The 25,199-nt window shown below is 40.5% G+C and overlaps 1 protein-coding gene across 2 annotated transcripts in view; it reads right to left on the bottom strand.

The window, feature by feature from the left end:
• Positions 1-25,199, bottom strand: part of Pbx3 (PBX homeobox 3) — a 190,730-nt gene that overhangs the window by 23,139 nt on the left and 142,392 nt on the right. For both annotated transcript variants that reach the window (XM_036184530.1, XM_036184531.1), the window contains exons 3-5: positions 23,029-23,270; positions 12,043-12,233; positions 6,056-6,191 (exon numbers count right to left, since the gene is read on the bottom strand). In XM_036184530.1, the coding sequence (XP_036040423.1) occupies positions 6,056-6,191; positions 12,043-12,233; positions 23,029-23,270 (569 nt within the window). The remainder of the gene's footprint in view (positions 1-6,055; positions 6,192-12,042; positions 12,234-23,028; positions 23,271-25,199) is intronic.

Here is a 25,199-nt window from a genome sequence, read left to right as displayed (position 1 = left end):
TACAAGAAGAAATTCTTACTCTTTTCTCCAAAACCTCTCTCCCAAACCTCTCTCCCAATGCTCAGGATAAAAATGTCAGTCATAGCTGACTTTTCCTCACCTCCTGCTGCCAGCAGATCCTGCAGGCAATTCTCTCACAGTACATCCAGAACCCAGCCCAGCTCATCCTCTCCACCACCGACACTGGTATAAGTCACTGTCATCTTCTGCCTAGATCACTACAGTTGCATGTGGGCTGGCGTCAGCTTCCACTCACCCCCATGTTTTCAGTACAGCCACCATGGCAGTCCTGGCAGAACACAGGTAATAGTGTTCCTCTTCTGTTTCTTAGCTGACTCCCTGCCTAGCAGCCGTGTGGACACCAGACTCTTTAGTAGCTCCTTGTAGTCCCCTTTGCTCAGGCTGCTGTGGCCTCCCTGGAGTGCTCCTCATCAGCTACACATAGTGTCCAGCTCTCCAACTCTGCCAAGACTTCTCAGGAGGTGGCATCCCTCACCTACTTAGTAGAACTCATGTCTCTTTCCTTTAGCATCTATCCTTTTTAAACTTGCTATCCCCTTCATATTACCTCATTATAATTTCCCACAGAAGCTTACATCAAGAGTAGATCTGTTGTCACAGTGCATGTAATCTTTGGGTGATATGAAAAATATACATACAAAAGGAGGCATATGTTCCAAGTATAGAGCTTGATAGATTTCATAACACAAACACACCCAGGAACCCAACACTCAGATCAGGAAGCACTCCTTCCCACTCCATTCAGTACTCCCCCAAGGGCAACTGCTGCCCTTACTCCAGCACCTAAGGATAACATGGCCTATTTCTGAGCTTGTTACAAATGGAACCACAATTCTGTAGCATTATGGAGTTATACAGAGCTGTAGCTCATTCTCACTGCTGAATCATAGTCCAAATAAGCCACACTGATTTACCCATTTCCCCACTTGTGGACATTTGTACCATGTCTTGGCTGTCATGACTACCTCTGCCATGGACATTCCAGTTATGAATCTTTTGCAATATCTGTACATATTTCTATTAGGTAAGGCCAAGTACCAGTTGAACAACTGACAAAGACTTCCTTGACTTTCTTGAGACAAGGTCTTACTGTGTAAATCAGGCTGGCCTCTAACGCAGAGAGATCCACCTGCCTCTGCCTGAGTGCTAGAAATAAGAGTGCACACCATCATGCCTGGCTTTCTTAATTCATATGCATAGGTTCATTAATTCCAGTGAAGTGCTCTAGATCCTTCCTCATCCCACGTGGCCTGCTCTTCCTTTTGTCAGTCTCCCCGGCTCATTGTATCTGGTCATGTGTCTCCTCCACCTCGGACTCCACAGAGATGGCCGTATACTCTGTGTGTTCTGCGACTGGTCTTTTCACTGACATGATGTTTCTAGGTCACACACTTGGACTCCCCCTCCCACTGGTGCAGGGCGCCACGTGGGAGTCCTCCATGTTAGGCAAACGAACAACTGTCTACTTCGAGTTTCCAGAAATTCCAGTGCTGCCAACAACCCTCTTCCAACATCTTAACACACCGCTTAGGTGAGAGGTTTTCCAGGGCAATTTCATCTAGATGTGAAACTGTTGGTTGACTGGCATGGGCATTTCTGAAGTGGATTCCATAACCTGTCCTCTGGCAGGAAATAGTGGTCCCTGCTGCAGTAGACAGGCCTAGAACCCTTGGCATGGTTAGACTTGACTTTTTGCCAATCTAGGCAATGTATAGTGTTAGTGCATTGTAGTTTTCAGTGACATTTTCCTGACTGCTACTGAGAACGGGGCTGTTCTCATCTGAGTCACCACTTGTATGTTCTATGGTGTCACTGAGGTCTCTCCCCACTTCTAAAACGGTTGTCACCAGGAAGGTGCAGAGACTTCACAGCCTTTCTTTATTAATTTACAGTGGATGCTATGCCTGGATCCTACTAATTCTTAATTATTAAAGTATTTGCAGAAATAATAATACAATTTCAGTTTCATATGCAATATCAAAATTGTACTGTTCTTGGAATCTGTTTTCAGTATTTTAAGGTAGATTTGTAAATGCTCTGGTGTCTAAGTATAACTGTGTTTCAGTATAATTCTTCTTTAGGCCACATTGTTTTCTTTTCAGGACAGATGACCTGTTAAGACCTGAAACAGAAATTCTTTGCTAAGGTCTGGAGAAATGGCTCAGTGGTTAAGAGCACTGGCTGTTCTTCCAGAGGACCCAGGTTCGATTCTCAGCACCCACATGTGTGGCTAACAACTGTCTGTAATACCAGTTTCAGGGGAATCTGATGGCCTCTTCTGGCCTATGTGGGTACCAGGTATGTACAAGGTACACAGATACATGTGGAGGCCAAACACCCATATGAAATGAAACAAAATTTAGTATTTGCTTTCACTTCTCATGAACTTGAACTAAAAACTATAAGGATAGAACCAATGTTTTTAACAGAATAACCGTGTCATCCACTTCAGAGATACAGGAAGAGGGATCTGCAGGAAAGTTAAGTTTTTTAGACAGGAAGTAGGTGAATTCAGAAAGCTGTCACAATTTAAATGAATACATACACTGATTGCTGAAAGTCTATGATGAAGAGACAAGATCAAGAAGAGTGTCTTAGGCAGGTGAGCATTTCTGGGTTATTTCTGTCTCTTCACCCTTTCCTCAAAAATTCCTAGGAGGATTTCAAAACATAACCTATAGAAAATAAATGAGTAGACATCTGTAGCCCCAACTACTAGGAAGATAGAAGCATGAGGACCATTATACCCATAAGTTCAAGGACAGTCTAAGCAAGACAGCAAGACTTCATTTCAAATAAAGACAAGAAGCATAGAAACCATGTATGAACTGGCAAAATGGTTCAGTAGGGAAAGGTACTTGCTGCCAAGCCTGATGACCTGAGTTTGGTTTCTGGAACCTACATGGTGGAGAGAACTGACTCCATGCATGTGCCATTGTGCATTGCACAACCACACCCCCTCACACATATAAACAAACACATGTTTTTTAAAAAGCCAAGTGTGGTGACACATGCCCAAACCTCCATGTGGAGGTTTGGGCAGGAGGCAGCCCCAAATTTCAGTCTGGCCAGGCCATACTGACAAATGCTGTTTCAATGCTTTCCAAAGCATAGAAACAAATACAAATGAATGCACTAAACAATGTTTTAAAACACTTGTTAATAGGTTCCTAGTCTGTTTTAGAAGTGAAATCTCACAGAACAGCCAGAAGAAAACCTTTTATTGCTAATTCCCAAGTATGTACTGAAGATGACCTAGAACTACATCCAAATTGCTACATACTAGAGCTATCAAAAAAAATCCGGGTCACAGAGCTTTGGAAAGGATGTACTGTATGCTGTTCCCCAGTGTTAGACACACTGTTGAAAGGCTACAAACAGAGCGGGAGTAGGACACCTTGAAGGACCCACAACATTCAAGCAGGAAAGCAGCTCTGGTGTCAGCTGGCTCAGCACTTGGGGACATGCACTGTGCTGTTATGCTCAGCTTGGCTGGGTTTCGAGTCACCTGCGAGTCACACCCAGGACTGTCTGTGAGGTCCTTTTCAGAGACATTTAATGGCAAAGTAAAGCCCACCTTGAATGTGGACTGCACCAAACCATGGCCCAGTGACTCAAACTGGATAAAAAGAGCAAGCCACAGTGGGGATCAAAGTTCCTTTCTCTCTGCTGTGAACATAATACAACCTACAGCTACACACTCCCACCACCACATCTCACTGCCATGAAAGACTGCATCCTCCAACTGTGGCCAAAACTAGCCCTTCCTCCTTTATGTTGCCCCTGTCAGAACAAGATCACAACTCAACACCCAAGCCCCAGAAAACCCACCTCAAATTGAAACACTTTTGGTTTGCTCTTTCCTGGAACCTATCACATTCTACTTCATGTTTCAAGTGGCAGTCAGTGCTACACAGCCTGGACAGAGGCATTTCCTATTAGACATGACTTTGAACCTGGAAATCCAAATCAGTGACATAGTATTTGAAAGTGACCATCCTAAAGACTCAAGTTCTAGCCCAAGATCCAGGAGGAAGGAGAGGACCAGCTTCTGAAAGTTGTTCTCCATCTCCACACACATGGCAGCACCTATGTGCCTGCAAACACACTAAATAAAACATTTTCAAAATAAACTGGGCAGGGATCAAGATACAATTTAATAAGTGAAGGAAATTAAGCCTTAAATGAAATCCTAATTACAAATCAAGGTTGCTCTGGAAACAACATTATAAGAAAAGTTAAAAAATCAGCCCAGGGTCGGGAGTGATGGCCCCAGGCCTCCAATCCTAGCAGGAATGGAGGAAGAGGCAAGCAGATCTTAGTGAGTTAGTTCTAGGACATCCAGGGTTCAATGACACCCTGTCTCAAAAAACAAACAAACAAAAAAAACCAAACAACAACAAAACAAAATCACTGTAAACTCAGGCTATTATTTTCTCTTAAGTAACAATCACATAAGACAATAATATAAGACCTTAATTAGAATCCAAAGGAGATTCTTTTGTGTCTTGGGTTCAAGTGTATAGGAGAAATATATCTATTATATGGCAGGATGTGGTGGTCTGAATGAGAACAGCTCTATAGGCTCATGTTTGAATGTTTGGTCCCCAGTTGATAGAACTGTTTAAGAAGGACTGGGAGGTGTGTGGCTTTATTGGTGGAGGTGTGTCACTGGGGGTGGGCTTTGAGGTTACCACAGCCCACACCCAACTCAGTCTCTTTCTTCCTGCATGCTCTTTACTGATAAGAATGTAAAGCTCTCAGCCACTGCTCTGGTACCATGCCTGTCTGTTCCTGCCATGATGATCATGGACTTACCCTCTAGAACTGTAAAAAAGTCCCAAATTAAATGCTTTCTTTATAAGAGTTGCCGTGGTCATAGTGTCTCTGCACAGCAAAGACACTAAGACACAGACAAATATATTTAATATGTAGCTGGAGTATACTGTTTTAGAATTCTGATCATGAACTTCTGGGAGAGTTAGCTTTTCTTTTATTTTCTTTTTGGTTTTGTTTGTTTGTTTGTTTTGTTTTGTTTTTCAAGTCAAGGTCTCACAGTATATCAGAAGATGCTCAAGTTTCATGAATGGCTTAGTATTTGTATTTCACCTCCATACCCCCTCCTGTAGATTGAAATTATCTTCATAGCACTAATAAAATCTAATATTATATATGCTATGTAAATAATTACTGTAATATTTAGCAAGTAATCACATATCTATACCTATTGACACAGACACACTGCTTTTCAATGGATAAAGGAGAATATTTTTAAATCAATTAATTTATTTATTTATTTATTTATGTGTATGAGTGTTATGCATGCATATATGTCTGTGTATCAAGTGCCTGCCTAGGGCCCACACAGACCATAAGAGGGCATTAGATACCTGTGACTGGAGTTACAGATACTTATAAGCTGTGCTGTGAGTGCTGGGAACTGAACACAGGTCTTCTGGAAGAGCAGCAACTGTTGAACCATCTTTTCAGCCTTGAGGAAGACTGTATTTATAGTTTTAAAGATGAAGTTATTTGTCATTTTTTGAAGTATCTCAATTAGAAACACAACTTTGAGTAAGAAGGAAGAATGGAAAGAAATCCACAGGACTCCAGCATTATAGCACAACTACCCACAAGTAGCTCTCTGAACTCCAGGCTTTCAGCCAAGAGTTCAACTTCATCGGCAACAAATAAACTGGGTTTTCTTATTGAAGCACCTTGGGTCGGTTATCTAGGTCAGGGAACCAGGCCTATATGACATGTACAGGAAAATGACTGTGCCTCTCCCCATGGCACACTTACCTATCAGTAGCAGATTGACACTGGGGGCCAGAAGATGGATAGAATCTTCACTCCCTGTCAACTAGTGATTTTCAAAAATTACCTAAGCATTGATTTCTCACATTACTTGAGGAAACAGGTAAATTTTAAAATAGCTTTTCTGAAGATGACCATTTGGCTATGACAGCAGATGAGGCCCTAAGCAAACAGGTGTCCCGCATCCCAGGAAAGCACAGCCTATGGTGTCCCTTACCTGTGACACTGTGATGCTGCATTTCTTGGCCAGCTCCTCTTTGGCTTCTTCACTGGGGTAGGGGTTGCTGAGGTGTGAGTAAAAATATTCATTCAAGATTTCAGTGGCCTGTTTGCTGAAGTTCCGCCTTTTCCGTCTATGACAAAATCAGGGAGGAAAAAGTAAGTCACAGCTATCGGGGTTACCCAATTACAATTAATTAGGGTCATATAAGAAACTGGACTAATGACTCATCGGTAAGAGCTACGAAAGACTCCGGGTAGCCTCTGAAGCATGGCCCAGCACTGTCTAGCTACAGCGTGACTCAGAAAAGTACAAAAGTATGAAGTACAATTCAGCTCATTCTTTATTCAAAAGTTCATTCAAGACCTGCAACTTGGGAGGCAGAGGCAGACGGATCTCCATGAGTTCAAGGCCAGCCTGGTCTATAGAGGAAGTTCCAGGATAGCCATGGCTACACAAAGAAACTCTGTCTTGAAACACGCTGCCCCACTCCCCCCCCCCCACTGCCCCCCCCCCCCAAAAAAAAAAACACCAGACACATTCTAGAGAACTTACAGGCACCTGGAGGTCAGGAAGAGGGTAGAAAAACATTAAATAAGAACACAGAAATCAGCTGGGATATGGTGGTGCACACCTTTAATCCCAGCACTTGGAAGGCAGAAGCAGGTGAGTTTGAGGCCAGCCTGGTCTACGGAGCAAGTTCCAGGACAGCTAGGGATACATAGTCTCAACCTGTCTCAAACACCTCCCCACAAAAGAACACAGAAATCAGTAGGTTTGCATCACAGTGACCATACAAAGTATCATGGGGAAACAGTGTGATGTGAAATGACAGTATGTAACAGAGACACAGGACATAGGCTACAGGGCCAGGAATGATGTCCTTAGGAAATCAATCTGAGACCTGGAAATGTATAGGAGTTAGACAAAGAGAGGTGAACAGAAGTGGGCAGAAGAGAGGATTTTGAGATGCAAAAGAACTTGATTAGTCTAAAGGGCTAGAAGAGGCTGTGGTTCAGAAAAAGTTAGGGACATGGGAGATGGCCTGGAAGGAAAGGAGGGGCCAGATGACAGAGGGTGTGGGACTCACAAGCTGTTCCAGGTTTTAGTCTAAGTGCAACAGGGAGCTATTGAGGTTTTAAACTTTCCTGTTTCTTAAAAAATTACTTTTATATTTGCTGTGTGTGTGTGTGTGTGTGTGTGTGTGTGTGTGTGTGTGTGTGTGTGTGTATGTGTTCTGTTTGTTTTTTGAAACAGGGTCTCACTATGGCTGGCCTAGGACTTGCTACATAGACCAGATTCATAGAGCTCCACCTGCCTCTGCCTCTGAGTGCTGAGATTACAGGCTTGCACCACAGTTTTCATGTCACTCATGTCAAGGGCGTGCTGACACCAAGAACCGCTGGAAGATAACACAGAAGGACATGAAGAGACTACTGAAAATTCAGCTTTACCGGTGGGTCAAGCTGGAGGTGATGGTAAGCTAGTTCATGGCGAGGGCCACAGAACTAAGATTCAATATCCACTTAGAAGGGAGATACAGTAGGAAGTGATGGGGCAGTACAGGAATGGGATGGGGAGAGAGGGGAAGAAAAAACATACACCAAGAAGGACTTAGGGGTTCCCCACTTAAGCAACTGCTTGGACTTTGATACAAGTTCCTCACAAAGGAAAGAGCAGAGAAGCACATTTTGCTGTTTCAGCTGGAGGGGTGCATATGGGGCAAATATCAGGAAACCAAATATTTATTAACAACATATTTTGGGTAGCAAAAACATTGCTCATATTTGGTGGTTATTATTTCTGTTTTGAAGAATTCCCGCCCGAAAACCAACATCTGTCAGATTTCACTTTAGATTAGCTGCTCTGTGACTGGAAACGCCTTCGCTAGATAATCCTCTCAACACTTGCTTTCAAATCATCTCAATGACTTTCTCAACTGTGATATCCTGCACTCCTAAAAGTGGGTGTAAGGGTGTGATTAGCTGGTTACCACGGTATCACTAAGGTAGCAGTTAGGTACAGCACTCAGTCAGGAGAGTGATTAATGTAGGTTTGATTAAAAAAACAAAAAACAAAAAACAAAATCACAGGTTTCTGTTCTGAAATTTCTTAACTTTATGGAAGGTTAAATCATTGTGTCCTGGGGGATGAGGGGAGCCCCAGGATCTATCTGGTAATGAAATGGGTAGAAGAAGGGGAACCTACTGAGAAGAATAATTCATATTTTGTAGGAATCACAGGTGGCTTGAAAAGAAAGACAAAACACTGAGGTGGGACCACTAGAGAGGTACCCCTGATAAGCAGGGGGTGGAGTAAGTAGGGTGGAAAAGGTCCAGAACTGATACTAATATGAAGCTGTAGGCATTCCCTGTTGAGCGCTCACAGGAAGGCCTGCATATAAAACTCCACCTTTGCAGCTGGATGTGGAAAACTGGAAGACCAGGCACACAATAAGCTGATGCTGAGTGACAGCCCCTAGATTCCCAACTGTCTGCTCTAACCTTTCCCACACTCCCAACTTGGCCATTCCATTCAATTCTACTGCATGGCTACAACATAAAGTCCACAGACAAGGCCAGGGTTAAAGAGAGTAAATGACAGCCAGGCATTTGTTTGGACAATGGAAAATGTAAAGGGACAAAAGAGAAGAAAATCTCTAGGAAGTCAAGTTTGACTCAGAGATTTTGTCCAGGGGAAGTTTTGGCAAACATCTAAAAACCTCAGAGAACAGATTAATGGGTAGCACAGACTGAGCTCCATGTGAATTACAGCATGGGTACACCAGCCACACAAGCTTATTCCTGAATGTTTTACACTGACACACACTTGTCTAATGCACTTGGCTTCTTGGCACAGAGGAGGTCACTCAAGAGTCCAACCTCAGTGAAAGACTGAAGCATAGGATTTGCATTTACTAGAAGGCACAGGACTGAGGAACATCCTATGCTTTGTTATTCTTTAGGAAAACCTCCTAGAAATGCCACTAAGCATATATATGTCCTTGGTTTCACTCCTTCCCCAGGGTGCCACACTCTCAACGCTGTGCCTCATGACAATGTGCACTGTACATCAGTCCCAGGGCTGTATGTGCCCAGCACCACCACTGGGGTTGGGGTTTGGGGAGCAGGCACAGAGACAGGAGCATCCTCTCTCTCAGCTCTGCCACTCTATTATTCTAGCTCGGTTCGTTCAAGGTTATAATGTTCTTATTCTTTGTGGAAGAAAAGGAAACCATTAGGTGAATTAGGAAACCATTATGAATGCAGTTATGTAAAAACCAAACATACATGTAGACAAGAACAGGAAAGCATCCACAGGGAAGAACAGAAAGCATGTTAGCAGAGTCCACAAAGATGTGTGTTTTAAATAGCTTTTTTTTTTTTTTTTACAAAAATGCTCAAATTTGATAAAAAATTAAACATTTGTTTCCTCGTGCCATCTCCCAAACTGTAACTTCAGCTGCTAAAAGCATGAATAAAAATAATCATTCATATGATCAAAATACTTTGAAATTCTCAAAAATTAATTAAAATATTATTAAATCGAACTAACAGGAACTGTGGTGAGTGGAGCTGGAGACTGTCTAGCAGTTAACAGTGCTCACTGCTGGTCCAGAGGTCCAGGTTCAGTTCCCAGCATCCATCAGGCTCAGAACCTCCTAGAACTCCAGCTTCAGAGGATCTGACACCCTCTTCTGGACTCCATAGATACTGCATATGTATATTATACACACACAAATAAATAAACACATAAATCATCTTAAAAATGAAAATATGCCCACATACACAAAACCACATTTGGACATGAACATATACACATAATAAAAAATAAAAATGAAATCTTTTAAATCTCTCACTCCAACATTTAAGGTTGCAAGAACTTTATTGTGCTAATGAAAGTGAGCTTTTACTACAATTTAAAAAACACCCTTTTTTGAAAATAGGAGCACAAGTCACAGTCATTTATGGAAAAAAGTACGTCCCATTTCCAAATATAACTGTGTAATAATTTTTCCTTGATATACTTCTAATAAAATATCTTTAAGATATCCATAAAATAAAAAATAGGCATTTATATGGCCCATCAATCAATTAGGTTTTATAATTGATGACATATAAGTTTGCTGTAATTTTGACTTTCAATGACTCTGTGGCCTGGTGGGGTATCATGAAAAACTGGAAGGAAGAGGAGTAAAAAGTATTCCATTCTGAGAAGTAACCCACAGCAGACAAATCAAAGGTTAGAGATCAAGGCCTTCTCATCCTATTACACTCACTGGATCATCAAATAGGGTTCTACTTGATGGCATGTGTTACCTGCTCATTACCCTTCTCCTCAGGTAGAATGCATGCTAAACTGGAACATACCTTTGCCTGCCTTGTTAATGGTCTCACACAACAAGGAAGGAACTGAAGAAGGAAGAAGAGAGGGCTGGGGAGCAAGCTACACTTTGACTAGTGAGAATAAGTTAAATGCTGAAACATAAACTATGTGTCTGGGAGCAGTGACTCACAACTTTAATCCCAGCACCAGGAGGCAGAGGCAGGCTGATCTCTGTGAGTTTGAGTCCAACCTGGTTACAGAGTGAGTTCTAGGCATCGAGGGCTACACAGTAAAATCCGGTCTCAAAATAACAACAAAACCAAACAAATGAGAAAGCATAAGGAAACACAATGAAACATTGCAACACCTCCCCCCCACACACACACACTTTTAGAACAAAATTATGGATGCACTCTCTTTTCTAGTTTATACATTTCCAAGACTTTCTACAATGATCTTGGCACTTTAAACCTAGAAATAATAGTAAATCTTAAAGCAGTCAAGTGTGGTGACACCTGCTGTATGTAATCCCAGTTCCTTGGGAGTCTGAGGCAGGACAATCAGGCAACTGAGACTCTATCTCAAAGTAACAACTGTCAGCAAGGCTGAGGGTGTAGCTCACTGGTACAAAGCTTGCCTGCTACGTGCAAGATCCTGTGTTCTATCTTCAGCACAAAACAAATAGAAAATGCTCACAACAATAAAGAACAGAGCACACAAATAGAGCCTTCAACACCAGAGGAGGGCTTATATGAGCTAACCAGCAGTGACTAACTGTAGTCTTCTTTTGCTTACGTATTTATTTGACCTGTCCTTTGGTACTAGGATAGAACCCAGGGCCCACACATGCTAAGCTTTACAATAACTGTACTGCATCCCCAAATCCAACAGGCTACCATTGTTTTAAACAAAGCATGGGGCAACACAGTGGTACTGAGGGTGAGGGATGATGAGACTGGGCTGTAGGGAGGGAGCCTGGGGACAGTGGGGCCTGAGAAAAGGTCTTAGGCTAGCTTAGGTACAGAAGGGTGAACAGGAACCACTAGACCAAGAAAGAGGAAAGCCAGTGTGAGAGATGTCAGAAGAAGACTGAGAGCCCTGCTGAAGGTTCAGCAGGGCCAGGGGATACAGAACTTGGCTTCATCAGGAAAACAGCATACAGTTAGGTGGAAAGTATGTCCTGCTTGGATCTTATACAGGTCTGGTATACAGATGTTCATAGCCTTAGTTTTCTAGCTGCAACACTGCCTCACATATTTCTGTTAGTATTGTGAGATTTAGATGAAAATGATGGCTTCTGTCAGAATCCAAGGGGAGAAGAAAGAAGATAAAATAGAAATTCCTTTCCATAGCTGGACAGACCCCTGGCTTGAGAAATGTCCCAGAGGCATCTTCACAGTAATTAGCCCTAAAGCTGCTAGCAGCAGCACTAACCCAACCCATTTCCAGAGTCACTCAATCCACAGCTCTTGAGTTACACTTCCAGGACAAGAAAAGGCTGTCTGATGCATGGGTACCACGAGGTGGATCACATATCTATTCACAGAAAAGAACTCATATAGCCAACCTGAAGAATCTAAGATTGACCAGCTAGTTTCTCTGAAAACAAACAAGGAGCTAAGGGGGAAGCCATGCAGAAGATTCATGGCCGCACATACCTGGCATCAAGGAATCTTGATCTTAAAATCATAACTGCTTCACACGTGCTTTGCTTGAGCTGCATCTGAATGGAACTAAATTTCCGATGGATGATGCCCACCATCCTTTCAATCTCTTTTGGGGAAATGGGACGTGTTCTACTCTGTTCTCGGAGAAGGTTCATCACATGTGTTGTGAATTCATTACATGCCTGTAACAGGAGAGAAAAAAAACACTCCTTAAAAAACTGAAACTTTGTATTACCACACCCAGACATTCACCCATCTGAATCGCCACCTCACTAGCAATATCCAGCAGTACTGGGCAGTGAGTAGGGAGGGTGTGAACTAAGCAGCTGAGGGAAAGGGGGCAGCACAGTTAAAACAGCAAGACTTCCGGAACTGAATGGCAGACATGCAAAGGACCAGATCCTAATTGTCCTTCCCACCTGGACTTGCTCCACGTCCAGATGATGTTTCCCATTGAAATGCATGGCTATTATCTCCTACCAAATGCATGCTCGTGGCTCCTCTTTTCCTCTAGGGTGTTGTGTTTACTCAACAAATGTTTACTGTAGGATCATGAAGTTAAAACCCTTCCAGAGCTGGCCTTCAGAGATGAGGTGGAACATTACTTATCACATAAAAAAGCCAGTGTGAAGGCTGATGGAAAGATGGTGATAAGTGTTTCACTAGTTCCAGAGGAGAAGGACCACCCAGAAGCTTCATGGTCGAAGTGATGTTTTAGTGGACTATAAAGAATGGGAAGGAGTTTTGCAGATGAAGACAGAGGTCAGAAGAAGAGCACATGTGTAACAGCCTAGCAATGCAGCATTTGTTGAGTTCAGAGGAGCGATGGCAGAGAGAACAGGAGAACTCGCAGATTCCTATTTGGTTTGATTTGGTGCTGGGGATGGTAAAGCTGATCTGAGTAAGCACACAAGCCTGTACAACAAGCATCCTAATAACAACACATCAGTTATCCACAGTGCAGGCCTCAGTGAACAAAACCACCTGTGGAAAGCACCTCAGTTCTTCAGGGGAGAGGCAGCAAGAGATCAAGAATCCAAATTGAGTCTGGAACATTTTAGCTTGCAATCCTCAGACCCCATCTCTTTCAGTTGCCTATACTGTAGTACATCTAAGTGGGCCTACACTGCAATCCAGCACTCCTGGTAAACAAACAGCAGTCTGTACCCTGAATAAAAAAAGCATCTGCTATCTTAAGGCCACAGGAAAAACACATTTTGAAGCTGCCATAACGTTTATCACCCTCAGCATCACCCGTTAGAACAATGGCTTTCCTAATTGCTCACTGAAGAACTATCCTTTGCTATATACTTTCTAAAAAGAGGTAATAGTAACGTGCTCACTATTCATTCATTTGAAGTATTTTTCAAATGTTTTAAATTGTGAGAACTTGATTTTTATGAGAAGTGGCCCATATTATATAGGACTCTTCAGAGTGAAATTGTGCAAAACGCATAGCAAACACCCAGTGAATACCTACAGATTGGTGGGCTTTTATACCACAGTTCAAGAACGAGAGTCAGGCTGGCTAACATCCATAAACCCTGCAGCCTGCACCATAAGCAAAGGCGTCTAAATCGCAGTCCTGGGAGAGGCTTAGGAAAAGATTGTTAGGAACCTCCTAAAACTCAAACACAAGCTGTGTGCACCTGTGTATTTCTGAGGAGAAGACTCTGTGGGTTTGGTTTGCTTTCTTTTTAGAGTCAAAGACAGTTTATATGTTTTTTAAGGGCCAATAATTGTTGTCCTGATATTCAATACAGTAAAATATTAAGGAATTCTGTGGATTGTCTCTATGAGTTTGATGTAGTCTAGTCTACAGAGTGAGTTCTAGGCCAGCCTAGAAACACACAAAGTGAGATACTGCCTCAAAAAAGAAACAAAACAAAACAAAACTCCAGAAGCTTTTCTGTCTTTAAGGACACCAAACTTTTAAAAAGTAAATTTCCCCCATTACACTATCAATCTGGATTTATACCAATCTGAAAGCAAGTGGCCACGTGGCCAAGAAAGATATGTATATATTATTTCCTGTACTTTCCCTAAGGGGATCAGTTCCAAATTGTGTAATATGACAACCTCAGCCTCTAGTTTTCTCATAAGTAAAATGAAAAATGTTGAACTATTTCTCACAGGATTAGCAAATTCTATAGTTCCATAGAATGTTGACAGATGGTCCAAAGGTACAGTAGGTTTGGAAACTGATAAGATAACTGAAGCTGTGAAATATATTTTTGCAGGGCTGCTGGGTGTTTCTATGCCAACATATGTGCAACACTAAATCCCTAAGGACAGATTTTCTAACTTTACTCCTAATTGGCCACAAAACCTCATAACTCTGGAGCAGTGCTTCCCAATAAAATATACAGTGATCCACATAACTTTTTTTTTTTTTTTAATTCTCTATGAGCCAACATTTAAGAAATCTGGTAAAATTCATTTTAATGATATATCTTATTCAAACAATTCATGAATAACATCTCAATACATAATGCTTTAAAACTGTCACTGAGGTATTTCATATCCTTTTCTGCACCCTTTCAATCCAGGGTATATTTTACACATCAATTCAGACTAGTTTAACTTGACATACTTCACTAGCTTCCTGTAGCTAATGGCTCCTGACTGTGACATGGGGCAGTGCAGCACTGGAGTATGTTGTGAACCAATGGACTTGGTAATCCTTGAAATAGTTTGACAGACAGACAGACAACAAACATCACAACCACACTGTCACATAAACACATAGGCTAGTCTCATTCAAGAACATTCTTAGTGAAGACTACAGACTGTTCATTTTATTAAATCTCAACCCTCAAGCATGTCTTTAATATTCTGTGTGATGAGGGGAAGCACACAGAAAACTCTTCTGCATATCAAAGGGTCACTGGCTCAAGAAAACCTATCGTATGATTAAATTCATCGTTTAGTCACTTTTCCCCAGAGTGCTATTTTTATATGAAAAGAAAACAATGACTAATTGGCAGATATTCTCTCGGAAATTAACCAAGTGAGTTGGTCCATCACATAGACTCAAACAGCTAGCCAGCAGAATCTGTGCCAGTGACAAAATTTTAGTTTTCAAACGGAAATTTGGATTTCTGAAAACTTGTGACCTTGATAGTTTCCCTGGAGACTTTCTGATAGTGGTGACATTAACGAGTCTATTGTCATACTGTATAATGATGTGCATTATCACATATAAGATATCCTTCATCCAGTGAGTTAATACTTCCAAAATGATCAAAGCACTATACTACAAAAGCATGCATAGTGCATAGGGAGGAAATATATTGAAAGTACAAATTAGACTAATGGGTTCCCTAGGAACAGAACACAACACATTCATTCATACAGTTTTGGATTACCACCTGGTAGCTCATTGTTAAAACTGTAACTTGTCATGTTTCTGTGTATAAGAGAGGATGTCCACAATTATCCCGAAAAGGATGTTGATATCTAGCCATCTCTTCTCTTTTCCAATGTGTAAACCCAGAAATCCCTTATAAACTTCAACTGTATGACAACTGAGTATGGAAGTGAAATCAAGAATAAATCAATAAATAAATTAGTGTCTGCAAAAAGGGAAAAAAGCAATGTTTTTCTTACAAATGTTTGAAGGGGTTTTTGTTGTTGTTGTTGTTGTTGTTGGCTTTTTTTGTGGGGAGGGGACCAGGGAGATCTCACTATGCCTTCCTTCCTCCTTCCTGGAATTTTCTATATAAATTAGGCTGGCCTCTACAACACAGAGGGCCAATGCCTCGTCCTTCCAAATATTGGAATTAAAGGTATAAGTCACCACACCCAACTGAAGGTATTTAAAAAAAATAAAGTTAAAAAATTAGGCTAACCTGTAATACTTGCTATTATTTTTTAAGTGATTAATGAATGTTTTGAGTTTAGTGGCTTTAATTTCTATTAAGATAAATACTGACAGAGAGAATCTACCAAGCCAAAGTCCCCAGGGGTTAGGGGTCTTCAAGAGTGTTGAATCTAAGCCCTACAAATGCAAACTATGAGAACGGCTGGGCAGGAGTATAAAAGTAGTTCTAACTTCTTCACTGAACTCTGCAGATTCCTGTAAACCTACTTATACATTATGATTACACCACGGCAGGGCATATGTCACTGTAAGTAATTAAGACATCACATGAATGATTTTTGAGAGAGTAGCTTTCTTTATTTTGTCTGATTTTTACCCTTTCCAGGATGGGTATTTTCTCTGTGATCTCTAATAAGCATTCAGAAGTTCACAAAAGAAAAAGGTTAAAAGAAAAAAAAATTGCCTTTAAAAACTCATAATTTCCTAGAACATTTGCTAATGTTTTCCAACTTATTAAATGAAGCCATCTATGAATGAAAATGCTGATGAGCAATTTGGCATTAGCCCAGCACTCACAGAACTCAGAGCTTTTCTTTAAGCCAATAGTTCATACATGATTAATTAGAACATCTCATTTATGTGGTATGCACTTTAGCTCATTACTCTAAGTAAAATTCGTTAAGTATTTACATTTAGATAATTAAAATCTGGGTACACCCTTAAGAAAGATGCATACACTTTAGACAAAGCGATATTTTTTTCCCTCCACCACTGAAAGTAAATTACAGCCTCATTTTCATCATCATCTGTACTGGTTCAGAGGAAAACACAGCAGAGTGCCTCATCATCTACTCTTTAAAAGGTGTCCTTTCATAAAAACAGAAAAGAGTGGATGCTCAAATGATTCCAGAGCTGTTTGGAAGGGCCACCCAAACAGATGCTGGCAACTGCTGCTGTCTACACTGCAGGATGCTCACATACCTCCCTGTGCCCAAGACTGCATCGCTACATACATAATAGAGACTATTTTCATTATTTTACTGTTACCTTGGTTAACTGGAATATTTAGGAAAAGGAGTTTTGACGTCTTGAACTTTCTGATGAGAATATTGGCAGAAACCCCTTTTCTTCTCAATCCAGCTACTAAAAACTAGGATAAATGTTTGTGTTTTAAAACATACACTATATTGATACAATTTACCTAGGTCATGGAAAATTTCATCTGATAAGACATTACAACCAATTCTTATTATAAGCCTCTTTCCTTGCCATTTACTCCTTTCTCTTTAGAAAACAGAAACCAACTGATAATCCAGGATTTTTAAAAAAATATTTAGATTCTAGATAATGTTATGGTGATATTTTTGACTTGCAAAACTGTCTCCTTGATATTAAAATATATTTGAAATATTTATATGCCAAACTAAAATTTTCAACACTTGGGAGGTAGGGCCAGGAGGATCTCTGTGAGTTCAAGGCCAGCCTGGTCTACAGAGCGAGATCCAGGACATGTACCAAAACTACACTGGAGAAACCCTGTCTCAAAAAACAACAAACAAACAAACAAACAAAAATTGTGATAGTGTTTTTTCCGTTGAAATTCAAGACTCAATGCTTTTCTGTTCATTTAAATATACATAATTATATGTGAAACTGTGAAACAGAGGACAAGCACTGATATTTTAAATAAAGTTTTTAAATGGTTTGGTGATCAATTCTAAAAACCATCTTTAAAACTATCTTCATAAGATGATTATTGGCAACAGTTCATATAAGCCCCATTCTAAAACCTACTTTTGATAGAAAGAATAACTCTTGCTTAAGGGTAGATGCCCATTCAGGTATGATGTTTGCATCCTTATAGTCCCAGCTACTTTCAAAGCTGAAGCAGGAGATTCACTGAACCCAGGAATCTGAGCCCAGCCTCAGCAACATAGTGAGACCCCATTTCAAACAAACAGCAGTTGGCCCTAAAATCTGACTTCAACTGTTCAGTTTCTAGACACTTTGATAACCTCATATGACTTTACTCTAATGTTATAGATTTTCATATTCATTGAATGCTTATTAAATCTACAAATTCTTATTTGAGGATAAAAGTTAACATTTAAAGATCTTGTATACGCCAACTGGAATGAGATCAATATACAGCCAACCAACCAGTAACTTAGAGAAAAAGAGGAAAATATGCAAATATTCCTTCCAAGTAAGAAAGTCCTTGGCATGAAAGCCAGTAGGTAAAACCTGGCTGTGTATGCTGGTACACGCCTGTAATCCCAGATGCTCACAAGTTCAAGGCCAGTCTAGGTAACTCAGCAAGACCCTGTCTTGATATAAGTAAAAGGGACTGGAGTTAAACACTTGCTCAGCACACTTGAGACCTTAAAGACACTTCCCATGAAGCAATGGGTGAAAAGAGCTTTGCTACGGAGACAGAAATACAAACTTTACACCAGTTAGTGTCATTTGTTTATCTGTTTAACTACTATGAAAGGCAAGATGGACCTAGGCATTTGTGGTAACAAGGCAATAAGCAGCACCATTTTTGTCACTACCACGGAATGAACCTAGGACCGAATACACGCCAAAGGGCTCTTCCACTGAGATGTATCCCCCAATGGTAACATCAGCATTTTTAAAGTGATAAAATAAAATCTCTTTACAAGCAAAGATTATTTTTGCCAGAAAATTTAAGTATATAATGTAGGGGTACTCCAAAACTACAAACATAGTCTTTACTGTGGCTTAAATCCTCCCAACATCACAAGGTGATGGTAACACATGCCTTTATCTCAGCACTTGGGAGGCAGAGTCAGGCGGATCTCTGAGTTTGGGGCCGGCCTAGTCTACAGCGCAAGATCCAGGACAGGCACCAAAACTACACAGAGAAACAAACAAACAAACAAACAAACAAACAAAACAAAAAAACAAAAAACAAAAAAATTATTCTACCCTCCATTCTCTAGGAGTCTCCTGAAACCTCAGTAGTAAGTTCTCGTAGTCTTCTGCAATTGCCAAATGGCACCTGGATTTGAGCACATTCAGAGTTCAGGTCTGGTTCTAATGCTTTAGTGGATTTGGGATGAATTCAGAGAGCAGCTTTCCAGATGCTTAACAAGGGTTGGGAACCTTACAATACTTTTGCCTTGAGCAAAAATGTATTTCAATATAATTATAGTAGATAGCTTTCAATGTGTCGTCTCTATTATAGCAGCTGTAAATTACAGCACGAATTGCCTGTATACAAGCAGAGTGGGAGAGTTGCATCGAGCATGATATATCTTTTCCTCTTCAACTGAGGACAAACACTGAGGTCAAATCTGATTTGCAAAAACTAGTGTGTCCATTCTGTTTTGGTAGCAAGGTAGAGAAACCAAGAAAGCACAGCTCAACCAAGAGCCTTGGTTCTTAAGAAGACGACTCATTAGCACCAGGGCTTACGTTCACTCAGAATTCATTGATTTATTCTAATAGATGGGGCTCTAGCCATAGGAACATTGAAAAATATAGTAAAGGCATTTTCCAAGATTTGTGGCTAATGAAGAAGATAGAGGTTTGTCTCTCAAGCAGAAGAAAGCAATAAACTCAAGATGAAGTATTGCTGCAAGCTTTGGGAAGCTATCATATTCCAGCTCAGTGTCAAATCAGCAAGACCAAAGGAGAATGGGATTGTTTCCTCGTTGGGTGATGGTAATATTAAAATAACTCACTATACATACCCAACATGCAATATCTCAAAAACATTTATGAGTGAAGTTGGATGATTATCTCCCAAATCATCAAATTTCCGAGTCTGTGAAATAGAGATGTATGATCAAAGAACATTTTCTGGAGGAGAAAGAGGAGAAGTCTAAAGACAATCCATCCCTAATATGTAAAACTGAGCCTTGCAGCTTAGATGTGATTTTGCTCCTGCTGCAGTGCTAGTGTGTTCACTGTGAGTGTGGCTGCGTTTTAACTTGCGAGGCTCTTTAATTTACTGCAGTGTTGATGTTTGTTAATTTTATGGCAATCTAAATCTGAGCAGACTTCAGATACATTTTCATTACAACTTCATTGCAAAACACAGCAGAGTAAATACTGCTTAAGATTCTGATGTGGTTTATTTCTTTGAGATTCACAGACTCTTCCAACAAAGCCTCTGCTTTGAAATACATGGTATTCCTACTTCCTGGTAAATGCTCTGTCATTCAGCATCCTCCTGATCACTTTTAAGATGAAAATACATTTTTTTGGAAAGTCTTTAAGATAGTTGTTTTCATCTGTTTCTGTTCCCATCTCAAACACAAACCAACATGGGCCAATCTTAGGATGCCTGAGTATGAAGACCTGCATTATCTTCCAATTCTGTGTGTAGAGCAATAAAACCCAATAGACAAGGATAGCATATGACCAGAACCTGATTTGATGCCTGACTCTGACCCTGGTGGATGACACTGAATGGAAATACAATACTATCTGTTTTAGAAATGTCACTCCTTGCCCTCCCTCAGCTCTATTTAACCATACAAGTAATCAAAGCCCCTTGTTCTTGGGTCTAAACAGAGGGAATCTTCTTCCTGTAAAACAGCACTGGCAGAAACACAGCTCTAAAGCTGTCCAAAGACAACTCAAGAGGTCAAACCCCACACGTCATCTATAAACAACTGAAAACTTCCAGGACCAAGTGTAAAGTGGAATTCAGCTCAATCTATGATCACTTCTTCATAATCTGCCTACAGTGCTGCACAGATTCCTCATGTCTATACATGTCCTTCTGATCTGTTAAGAATGAGAAAGGAAACATATATTAAAGAATCCATGAAGCCACTAACTCTATCCAGAAATTGGGTCTATTATAACAATTAAATTTGTTACTTCTCTATATTTAATTCAAATACAATTGATTAATTTATGTAGAACTTGTATATAATGTGCATTTTTAAGGCAACACACACACACACATACACTCACACACACACACTGGTGAGCTGATTCTGGTATTAGCGGAGACTGAAGCTACTGAAGCCTCATGGGCATTTTTAGGGTATTTCTAAGCTAAGAAGGCTTGAGTCCTTGCCTTCTGCTGATGCCAGCTTTACCCAGCTTATAACAGGGCCATCTAAAGAAGCAGTAAGTCCAGTGTGAAGGAAGAGTACAGTGACAGAGGGCAGGAACAACCAGAACAGTGTGGCCATTTGGCCCCGATACACCCGTTCCTATGCAAGGTGACTAGTGACAGTTGCCTGGTAAATATGCATAGATCTATTTAACATAAAGTTAGGTAATTAGGATTATACTACAAATTAGAACCATTTTCTACTGTTTATGCTTAGGGCAACCTCTCAACCATGACTTATTTTGTTTTTTCTCAATTATTCATGTCATATCAGAAAGCTGGATTTTTTCATACACATACACAATAATTTTTCCAAATTTATTATCTAAACATTCTCTACCAAAATTTATCCCTACAAATAAAATATAGTTTTGAATCCCAGAAAGTCTTGCTCCCAAATAGAAAATTTTGTAATATTGATTTGCATTTCATTTTAACATACACTATATCTTTCTACTCTTCCTCAAAGCACTCACCTCTGGGATAAAGATGCAGCACTGGTTTAATACTATCATTCTCAGAATGTTAGAAAAGGCAGGTGTAGAGGGCCAATGTATACAACTGAAATTGTTCAGAGAACTGTGAAAAATAAGTACGAAACCCAAAGAGTAGTCTTCAGGGATCCATGGGGAAGGAGTGAAGGGGGAAGGGAAGAGAGGGAGAAAGGAAGTTGGAGAAGGTGGGAGGGAGGGGGAGAGGAAGGGAGGGAGAGGCAGAAAGAATGTGCTACAAGGACCATTAGGACAGTGGAAATGTTCTCAGATGCTATAAGCATATGCACCTCTCCAAGTGCATAGACTGAATGAGACCAGGAGAGCTCCATAACAGAAGGTGAACTTGGGGTGCTGATATGTCAGTGCCGGTTCATGAGCTGTAACAAACAGACCTCTCTGGCAGGTGGTGCTAAGTAAGCCATGCATATGTGGGAGCAGGGAGCATGAAGACATCTCTGAGATAATACTGCCATGAACCTAAAACTACTCTTAAAATTCTTTTCTTTAAGGAAAAGGAAAGTCATTAGGAACATCCCTCTACCCCACATACACACACACAGTTCCCACTAAAATGTATAGGCATTATGAATAACTGCTAACATATAGTATCTATTTTATAAGACTCAACTCATCTCTTTGTTTTTGTGTATGTTCACAAGTTGACATCATAGTGAATCCTCTAAAGATCTTGCAAATGAAAATCCTCATTAAATGAGAAGTCCTTAATCTAAGTAGAATTTTAGCTTTAAATTACTAACTAAAATACGTTAAAAATTGACTACCCACATTTTACCATACTACGTTGAGTCCAGGAATCACTTAGTTCCCTCACATTTGAACTAATATGGGTTTCTGGAAACCTAGAGTCATTTGGTAACCAATAGTGTGCTAGAGTTAAACTGGTAACGTGACTTTCGGTTATTAGCAGATTGAACAATGACATATTTAAACTCAAAGATGCCTGAGGCTCAATGAAGTCTGGCTAGTAAGTTTGCTGAGAAGATTTTTAATCCTATTCTTTGTGATCAGGGTTTAGCACACAATGCCTGGTCTACCCTGTCCTGGCACAGTCACAATTAACCAGGAATTTCATCCTCAAATGATTCCAGAAGCCCCTTACACATAGTCTAGCACAGTCCATAGAATGAATTCCTATGAGAGTCCTAGAACTCAGTGTATGAGATCAAAAAGCTCACTATGTAATGATGCTTCTCTTTTTGCCAGCTGCTCCAGATTATGAACAAAGACAGTGACTAGGTTGAATTCTACAGAGCTCTGCAGGGCACCAAGTGTGAGGTTAGAAGGAAGGAAGGGCTTACAGGTGTGGTAGTTAGGTACCATGAATGTGAGGAATGAATAAAACTGAAACAAAGGGATATGAGGGTTAACTCTGCCCCCATAAGCTCAAAGCATCTCCCACAACTCTCCTGGTTTTGTACATCATCTTTGCTTATTTTAGTCTGTGTTAACACCTACCCCTTATGGCCCTTGGAATTGGTTAGTACAGTCTAGGAGAAGAGCAATAGAGGGTTTGTGCAGGACTGGGAATGGCGGCTGCTGACCTGTTCATATTTCTCCAGTTCTGTGTGATAGATTTGTCTGATCTGGGTCAATTTGGCTCTGTAATCTGAGTGTTCAATAGAGTTATCTGAAGAACCTCCAGAGGCTGCCGCGGCTGCAGCTGCTGCCGCCGATCCCCCACCTTTCTCAGGACCTGAAACCCCTTCTGCCAAAAGCATATTGTCCAGTCTCATTAGCTGGGGGTCGGGAGGGTCTTCCTCCTGGGCTCCTCTGATGCTGAGACCTTCAAGGAAAGAGAAAGACAGAGAGAAGAAGCGAGAGACAGAGGACAAACAGTGTGAGTATTTTGTTTATTTGAGAAAATGATCAAATAACATCAGCGTACTACAATTCATGCTGAGAGCTTCATCGATCACATTTGCTAAACAAGCTTGACTATGAGAATTGCTTTCAAAATACATTTACATGCATCCTAGGACTCTTTATACACCCCTTCATAATTTAACCCCAACTTGGACTCTTAGAAGAGATAAGATCTTAGAATATTCTGATTATCTGAACTTCAGATTTAAATGATTCATGCATAAAGTAGGAAGGAGGACCTAAGAAGAAGAAAATATTGCAGAGATATAAACAAACTCACAAAGCATGGTTAATCTGTCTCTCTATACAGTCAGAGAAATAGAATTGGAAATTCCATAAAATAATTTTAATCCACAGTCTGTATCAAAAATTGGAAAATAAACAGGACTAGATGGCTTTTCTATCATGTAATCTCAAAAGAAAAATACACTCAATATGAAGCAATTAGCTAGACTAAAATACAGATTAAAAGGGCATTGTTAGGCACATGCCAGCAAACAACTGCACAACAAGGACACCAAATACAGAGTTCAACATGTGCCACTGACACAGCAATTGAGTCCTGGGCACAGTAGTTTCAATCTCATTCTGCTTTTACATCAAGAACTTCCAAGTGGTGCCAGTCAGCAACCTCTTCTGAGTACGATAGATCACAGCTGACAATTTATAGGTTTAATCAGGTCACATAGGCTTTCTGCCAAGATGTTTTCAACAACACAGAAGACAAAGTTTTAAAATAATTATCATGGTATAAAAAGCACTGGAGTCATGACAGCTCAAAATCAGCATTTTCATTAATGTGTAACACAATATAAACTATCCCAGCCCAATTAACCTCTGTAAATCTATTCAGAAGCAGGTTCCCTGCACTACTTACAAGGCATGGGGAGGGGGAGTTGGCATCTCATATGTTTGCATTTGGATTCTGCCTCTTGCGTGTGTGCCTGTTGTTTATCCACAGTGGCACACACTCTGTGTCTGGTGTAACTTACATGACAGTAACATCTATAAGCTGCCAAGTACTCAACTGATCACCAGCTCTGAGATTTCATATGCTAACCTACATGTCCCATCAATTCTTTTACGAACAGACTTCATCCATAGACACCCTGAACTACACTCACAGCATGACAGAGCTCTTGGTTGCCTTAGCTCAAATCTATAACTTTGATTCCCCCCCCCCAAAATATTTTAAAGCTGTCATTTTTGTTTAAAATAATTTCAACTGAATAATAAAACTAAGTAACCATAATTTAAAAATTACATCAGTTGCCTATACAGAGACAAATAAGATCTGAAAATAATAACATATGAAGGCTATAAATTCATTTAAGGAAACCAAAAGTTAGATAACTCTTTAAGCTAAAATCTCTAGAAACACGTCATTGCTGATGGTGTATTTGCTAGTTACTGGGGGACTAGAAAGAATTGCCTCACAGTGTTCTAGAACTGTTCCATAGCGGCTAAGTTGGTATTTTCAACTTCAATCTTTTCTCTCTTCTGATTCACTTCAATATTTCCAGTGTTAAGACCTTATGACGGACCCACTCAGGGTTTACACACCCTGCTCGCCAGGCTTTGGTGTGCATGAGCTCACTGGATGGTTTCATCTTGCACTTCCAGTTCTGTTTTGCTTTATATCAAGTTAGGCTCTTTACACTTCTCTGTTGTAGTCAACTTTTGCTCACTTGTGTGTGTGTGTGTGTGTGTGTGTGTGTGTGTGTGTGTGTGTGTTTTATTTCTAGATAATTGTACTTCTTCTGAAAAAAGAATTTTTTCTTTGTTGATGAATGATAGGGTCTCACTACATAGCCCAAGCTGGCATGACTGACACCCTCCACACCCCCAC

This window comes from Onychomys torridus, chromosome 4 (genome assembly GCF_903995425.1).
Source record: "Onychomys torridus chromosome 4, mOncTor1.1, whole genome shotgun sequence".
Classification (NCBI taxonomy): Eukaryota; Metazoa; Chordata; class Mammalia; order Rodentia; family Cricetidae; genus Onychomys; species Onychomys torridus.
Note: the sequence above shows the minus strand (reverse complement) of the source record. Positions and strands in the feature narration are given on the sequence as shown.